This window comes from Ranitomeya imitator, chromosome 4, assembly GCF_032444005.1.
Source record: "Ranitomeya imitator isolate aRanImi1 chromosome 4, aRanImi1.pri, whole genome shotgun sequence".
Classification (NCBI taxonomy): Eukaryota; Metazoa; Chordata; class Amphibia; order Anura; family Dendrobatidae; genus Ranitomeya; species Ranitomeya imitator.
This window is the reverse complement of record NC_091285.1, coordinates 415,853,559-415,860,596: the sequence shown is the minus strand read 5'-3', so window position 1 is coordinate 415,860,596 and position 7,038 is coordinate 415,853,559. Positions and strand designations below refer to the sequence as shown.

At 44.9% G+C, this 7,038-nt stretch overlaps 1 protein-coding gene across 1 annotated transcript; it reads left to right on the top strand.

Moving 5' to 3' along the window:
• The first annotated feature begins 4,317 nt into the window (after positions 1-4,317).
• LOC138674158 (uncharacterized) lies at positions 4,318-6,293 on the top strand. Its single transcript, XM_069762074.1, has 3 exons — positions 4,318-4,664; positions 5,061-5,217; positions 5,309-6,293. Exons 1-3 carry the CDS (start codon positions 4,484-4,486, stop codon positions 6,291-6,293), a joined length of 1,323 nt encoding a protein of 440 aa, XP_069618175.1. The 5' UTR covers positions 4,318-4,483.
• Positions 6,294-7,038: the final 745 nt, after the last annotated feature.

Genomic DNA, 7,038 nt, shown 5'->3' with positions numbered 1-7,038 from the left:
ACGCATGCATTTTTTCTATGCATGCGTTTTGTTGCAGAAATGCAACATGTAGTAATTTTAGCGGCGTTTAGTGGCGTTTTTTCGCGGTAAAAAAACCCATTGATGTCTATGTAATTGCATGCGTTTTTAAGCACATGCGTTTGCATGCATTTTTTTAGAAAAACACAAGAATACACACTTATAAGCCATCCCCCAACCCTAACCCTAAAACACAAACTGTAACACAAACTGTAACACAAACTCTAACACAAACTCTAACACAAACTCTAACACAAACTCTAACACAAACTCTAACACAAACCCTAACCCTAACCCTAGGGATCCTAACCCTAACCCTAACACAAACCCTAACCCTAGCCCTAGCCCTAACCCTAACCCTAACCCCAGCCCTAACCCTAGGGATCCTAACCCTAACCCTAAAATACAAACTGTAACACATACTGTAACACAAACTCTAACACAAACTCTAACACAAACTCTAACACAAACCCTAACCCAAACTGTAACCCTAACCCTTGACCTAACCCTATCACTAGGGATCCTAACCCTAACCCTAACACAAACCCTAACCCTAACCCTAAAACACAAACTCTAACACAAACTGTAACACAAACTGTAACACAAACTCTAACACAAACTCTAACACAAACCCTAACGCAAACTGTAACCCTAACCCTAGCCCTAACCCTAACCCTAGCCCTAACGCTAACCCTAGGGATCCTAACCCTAACCCTTAGGGTTAGGATCCCTTAGGGTTAGGGTTAGGGTTACGGTTAGAGTTAGGGTTTGTGTTAGGGTTAGGATCCCTAGGGTTAGAGTTTGTGTTTTAGGGTTAGGGTTAGGGTTTGTGTTAGGATTAGGGTTAGGATCCCTAAGGTTAGGGTTAGGGTTAGGGTTTGTGTTAGGTTTAGGGTTAGGATTAGGGTTAGAGTTTGTGTTAGGGTTAGGGTTAGGATCCCTAGGGTTAGGGTTTGTGTTAGGGTTAGAGTTTGTATTAGGGTTAGGGTTAGGGTTAGGATCCCTAGGGTTAGGGTTAGGGTTTGTGTTAGGGTTAGGGTTTGTGTTAGGGTTTGTGCTAGAGTTTGTGTTAGAGTTTGGGTTAGAGTTTGTTTTACAGTTTGGGTTAGAGTTAGGGTTAGGGTTAGAGTTTGTGTTAGGGTTAGGGTTTGTGTTAGGGTTAGGGTTAGGATCCCTAGGGTTAGGGTTAGGGTTAGGGTTTGTGTTAGGGTTAGGGTTAAGACCCCTAGGGTTAAGGTTAGGGTCAGGGTTGGTGTTAGGGTTAGGATCCCTAGGGTTAGGGTTAGGGTTACGGTTAGAGTTTGAGTTAGGGTTTGTGTTAGGGTTTGTGCTAGAGTTTGGGTTAGAGTTTGGGTTAGAGTTTGTTTTACAGTTTGGGTTAGAGTTAGGATTAGGGTTAGAGTTTGTGTTAGGGTTAGGGTTTGTGTTAGGGTTAGGGTTAGGATCCCTAGGGTTAGGGTTAGGGTTAGGGTTTGTGTTAGGGTTAGGGTTAAGACCCCTAGGGTTAGGGTTAGGGTCAGGGTTGGTGTTAGGGTTAGGATCCCTAGGGTTAGGGTTAGGGTCTGTGTTAGGGTTAGGGTTAGAGTTAGGGTTAGGGTTAGGATCCCTAGGGTTAGGGTTAGGGTTAGGGTTTGTGTTAGGGTTAGGGTTAGGATTCCTAGGGTTAGGGTTAGGGTTTGTTTTAGGGTTAGGATCCCTAGGGTTAGGTTTAGGGTTAGGGTTAGGATCTCTAGGGTTAGGGTTAGGGTTTGTGTTAGGGTTAGAGTTTGTGTTAGGGTTAGGGTTAGGATCCCTAGGGTTAGGGTTAGGGTTTGTGTTAGGGTTAGGGTTAGGATCCCTAGGGTTAGGGTTAGGGTTTGTGTTAGGGTTAGGATCCCTAGGGTTAGGGTTAGGGTTACGGTTAGAGTTTGAGTTAGGGTTTGTGTTAGGGTTTGTGCTAGAGTTTGGGTTAGAGTTTGGGTTAGAGTTTGGGTTAGAGTTTGTTTTACAGTTTGGGTTAGAGTTTGGGTTAGGGTTAGAGTTTGTGTTAGGGTTAGGGTTTGTGTTAGGGTTAGGGTTAGGGTTAGGATCCCTAGGGTTAGGGTTAGGGTTTGTGTTAGGGTTAGGGTTAGGGTTAGGATCCCTAGGGTTAGGGTTAGGGTTTGTGTTAGGGTTAGGATCCCTAGGGTTAGGGTTAGGGTTTGTGTTAGGGTTAGGGTTAGAGTTTGTGTTAGGGTTAGGATCTCTAGGGTTAGGGTTAGGGTTAGGGTTTGTGTTAGGGTTAGGGTTAGGATCCCTAGGGTTAGGGTTAGGGTTTGTGTTAGGGTTAGGATCCCTAAGGTTAGGGTTAGGGTTAGAGTTTGGGTTAGGGTTAGGGTTAGGATCCCTAGGGTTACTAGGGATCATAACCCTAACCCTGACCCTAAGTATTTATGTTTATAGTGGGTTTTCTAGTTGATTTTGATGATTGGCAGCTGTCACACACTTCTCATCATGCGTTTCAAAAATGCAAACGCAGGAAAAACGCGTTTAAATGCTTAAAAAACGCTGCGTTTAAACGCATTTAAACGCGTTTTGCACCAAATGGGTTTACGTTTAAAACGCTGCGTTTTAAAAGGCAAGTGTGAAACCAGCCTAAATCTTTTGCACAGTACTATATATGGTTCAGATGTAAATGTATGACATATATGGTATATATCTGTTTACAACATAGCATCTAATTGGATGTACAAGGTGAAGTATTGTAGATGTTGAATAAGTTTAAAGGGAATGTATGCCTTAGCACAGAATTTTTACTTCCTAAATTTAAAGTTAGGCAATTTTCTAAATAATATTCATTAAATATTTTACTAAATTTTTGCCACTGCGAGGAGTTTGTAAGTCCTTTATATTGTTAAGTGCATTTGCAAAAATATGTTACAAATTTGTCAGAATTACTCCAAATTTTGACAGCTCTCTCAGTAACCCCCTCTAGCAGTAGGGAAGTAGTTGTACGCAGATATCCAGATATTTTGTGTCAGGAGAATGTAAGGAGGAGAGACAGCCTCGGTGTGCCTTGTACGGGACGAGTCCGGATTCACCGGTGCTGTCACCCGAGTTGCAGGGGGGGGGGGAGTTTGACAGACCTTTGAACTTGAGACCAGGGGGCATGGAGGACATAAAAGAGAGACAGTCGGCGGGAACGAGTTCAGTGTGGGCGGGAAGCTGTAGTGTGCAGGGACTGAGTGCGAGCCTTCCTGCGCTGCATGGTCAGGGCAAAGTAGGCCCAAGCCAGAGTGGCCTGCGGAAGCTTACCAGAGACTACAGATGGATATGTTTCCAGCAACGACACTGGAATCCAAGGCCCTTTCTATACCAGGACGACACCGGATTCTTCAAGCGTTCAGGCCGGAATGCCACCGCTATCATCTCAGAGACTGCTCCTCATCAACTCCAGATCAATAAGTTTAATACTTTTGAACTCTCCCCTGCCTTATTATACACCTGTTGTCCCTAAGTTAATCATATAAAGTTTTACTGCCCTATCTTCCATTTACCCGCTCCCTGTGTGGAGTACGCTGTTAGATTAAATCCCTATGTTAACCCTTACTCTGCCTCCGACCGTTACACCTGCTTTCAAGAACAAATAAAAGAAGCTGCAGACAAGGAAAGCACATAGAGTGAATATTTGCAAAATTAGACGTGTGATGATACAGGAAAGAAAGTGAAGACAACAGTAACCTGGATACAAATAGACTGCACTTGCATCCTATATTAGGCCGGTTTCACACGTCTGATATTTCCGGTACCAGAAAAAAACGGTACCGGAGATATCCGTGTCTGTGTGTGTAATACTTGCGACACGCGTGTGATAACAGTGTGCCACATCAATATGACACAGATGGCCACAGGGGAAGAAGCGCTACAGTAAGAGCTGAACCCCAGCAGCATCTGCTGAAGACGGCTCTCATCATTCTCGCATGCTCTGCCGGCGATCGGCGCGAGCTGAGGAGACTGATGAGTTATATTAAAGTCAGAACGATAACATCAGGTGGGGGCTTTTGGGACTCTTACTCCCATCATCTGACACATGCTGCCATTAAGGCCGGCGTCACACTTGCGAGTTTTACGGACGTAAGAGCGCAGAAACTACGTCCGTAAAACTCGCAAAAAATACGGCACAATGATTCTCAATGGGTCTCGTCCTATCAGCCGTATATTACGGATCCGTAATATACGTCGTTCTACGGCCGTACAAAATCGCAGCATGCAGCGTTTGTCAGCGTATTGCGCAAAAAATGCGCCAATGCAAGTCTATGGGAGAGCGTATAATACGGAATGCATACGGACCATGCGTGTGTCTTGCGAGAAATACGCTACTCACTGGCAGATGTCCTGAACTGGCCAAAGCCCTGAATCAGGCCGGTGAGACATGCAAATTAGCTGAAAAAGCCAGACAGTGAACCCGGAAGTCTGCTGCACGCCTCCACGGAGTGAGAGATTCAGCATGGCCCGCATAATTAATGTAGACATGCTGATCATTTTGATACAGGAGAGGCCAGAAATATGGGACCAAAGAGACCCCAACTACGCCAACAGGGCAGTCAAACAAGCAGCATGGAGGAGCGTGTGTGGGTCCCTCTTCCCACAGTATGACCAGCAGCCACGTGCGGCCCAGCGACAAATAAGTAAGTACACCCATGTTTGCAATGTAATATTCTTGATAAACAGCAGGCCCTTACTACTTTGAATTGCTAAACCTTAATTTATTAATTCATCCTGAAAGTATTAGAAATCCCAGCAGTATAGACATGGTGCTGGACATGATAAATGTATTTCATGAAGGTTTTGACCAGGTGTGCCCTTACTAACATTGTTTTCCAGTAATTGTGTTTTCTGGGATAGAGGGTAGCTGTCCTTGTGGCCTTGCTTCATAATTTTTTTTTTTTAGTTAATTTTCTTGCTTAATGTGAGCCACAAATGCCTCATTCTATGCTACCCGTAAATCTGTGTCCTCCATTACACCTTGTGTGAGCACTCTGCATATAATGGTCTAAGCAATGTGTGTATTTTTGTTGTTTCAGTGGATGATGTTACAACAAGGTGGCGGAGTATACGTGACCAATACAGGAGGGAGAGGCAGCAGCGGGAGAAAAGTGGAGCAGGGGCACCTCCAAAAAAGAAGAAATATATTTATTTTGACCGCCTAACGTTTCTCAACCCCAGCATGGACCTCAGGCCGTAAGTTACAAAATCTCAAACTGGGTTAATTTTTTAATGGGGAGAGATGATTCCAAAAAACATATTAAATGTCAAAATTTATCTTTTGCAGAACTCAGTCTAACCTCACTGACAGGGAGACAGGGTCTGACTCAGAACAGGTCATTGACCCAGTTGGAGACGGTGAAGAGGTGGCTGGTCCATCTGCTGCTCCCTCAATACCTCCAGGATGTTCCTCATCGGGCCACCCAGCTCCAGCTGCAGCAGAAGAAAACACAGAGGCCCCACAGTTCTCATCTTCAGCAGCAGCACCAGCACCTAGCCAGGATGACCCTGGAAATAGCAGCAGCCCAACTGTTGCCCTTGACCGATCCCAACAGGCTGCAGTCAGACCACAGCGTGCACGACGCAGGAGAGAGCTTCTCCAAAGCAGGAGAAACGTGGATGCTGGGGTCATGAACTATTTGGCCCGGGTTCGAGAGGATGATGGGGAGGAGGGATTCACACGGAGCCTTGCACAGTATTTACGCTCCATAGAGCGGGAGTTGAGGCTGCGTTTGAGAGGGTGTTTTCAGATCCTTATTGACGCATGCACCCCCCCAAATAACCCATACAATCTGATGCAGATGATTGAACAGTGGCAGATGTCACCTGAAAATATTCTGCGGCCTCAGAGATTACAAGGCCTGCATGCGCAACAAGGATCTGAAGCACCCCCTCCACGTCAGCCAACACCTCCACCCCAACCCACAAATAACCAACAATGGCAACCTCAGCACCATATTGCAGGATATCAGCACCCATCCCAACATGGCCACTTGTCCACACCCAGTGCTGGAGGCTGGACCCAACCTGGGTTTGGACAATATGGTCATTTTGGTTTGGGGTATGATTCCCGCACATATGGGCAGCAACATCTGGGTTATCTCCCAAATCCTGGCCCCACTCATCAAAGTGGCCAGCATCAGAGCAGGCAGAATTTCCCTCAGGCCACTATAACATCCACACAGGCTGCTGGACAATTGGGCCTACAAAGGCCACCTGATGCAGACCCAGACCAATCCACTTCTCCACTTCCTACCTACCAGGACTTGTAATTTGTTTGGCTACATTTGGTTTTTTTTTTGTTTCCCAAAATTAGGTTTTGATTGTGCTGAAAAAGCAAGCTGTAATGTTTATTTTTGTGTTTGTTTTATTTCCTAAAAAAAAAAAGGGGCACTTAATTTGTCCAGATTTGTTATGCTAAAAAATAACTAAATCTACAAACAAGTTTCAAAAGTAAATTTGCCGTTAGTAAGAAACAAACTATGGATGCACTCTGTTCATTCTTATTAACTCACACACACATGATATGATCATAAACATATGTGAACAAATTAAAATCAGGAGACATATTGTCAAATTTGGTAATGCAAAAATGTCGCAAAAAAAAAAAAACATTACACATGCAAAATTGCATAGTCTTGCCAGGGAGTGGCACCCTGAGGACTCAAAAAATAATTGGTGAACACATCACGAACTTTTAGGCCAGAAAGGGGACGTCGCGGAGGAGGGACATATGGGGTAGGCTTACTATGATTGGTCATGACGTGATCTTCCAAATTTGTAGACGAACAATCATGTATTCTGGTAAAATTATGTAGAATTACACAGGCTTTGATCACTTCATTGATTGAAGCCTCACTCAGCTGAATGGCAGACTGAAGAACCCGCCATTTGGCTACAAGAATACCAAAGGCGCACTCAACCAGTCTCCGTGCCCTGGAAAGTCTCAAATTAAAGACCCTCCGCCGGTGGTCAAGGTTGCGCCTGGGGTAAGGCCTCATGACGTGCCTCGTCAGT

Bases quoted from the DNA above. Each gene is read 5' to 3' on its own strand.
- LOC138674158 (XM_069762074.1), top strand. From the start codon at position 4,484: ATGGCCCGCATAATTAATGTAGACATGCTGATCATTTTGATACAGGAG. The intron at 4,665-5,060 runs GTAAGTACACCC...TTGTTGTTTCAG, and splicing joins TGCGGCCCAGCGACAAATAA to TGGATGATGTTACAACAAGG. The intron at 5,218-5,308 runs GTAAGTTACAAA...TATCTTTTGCAG, and splicing joins CCCAGCATGGACCTCAGGCC to AACTCAGTCTAACCTCACTG.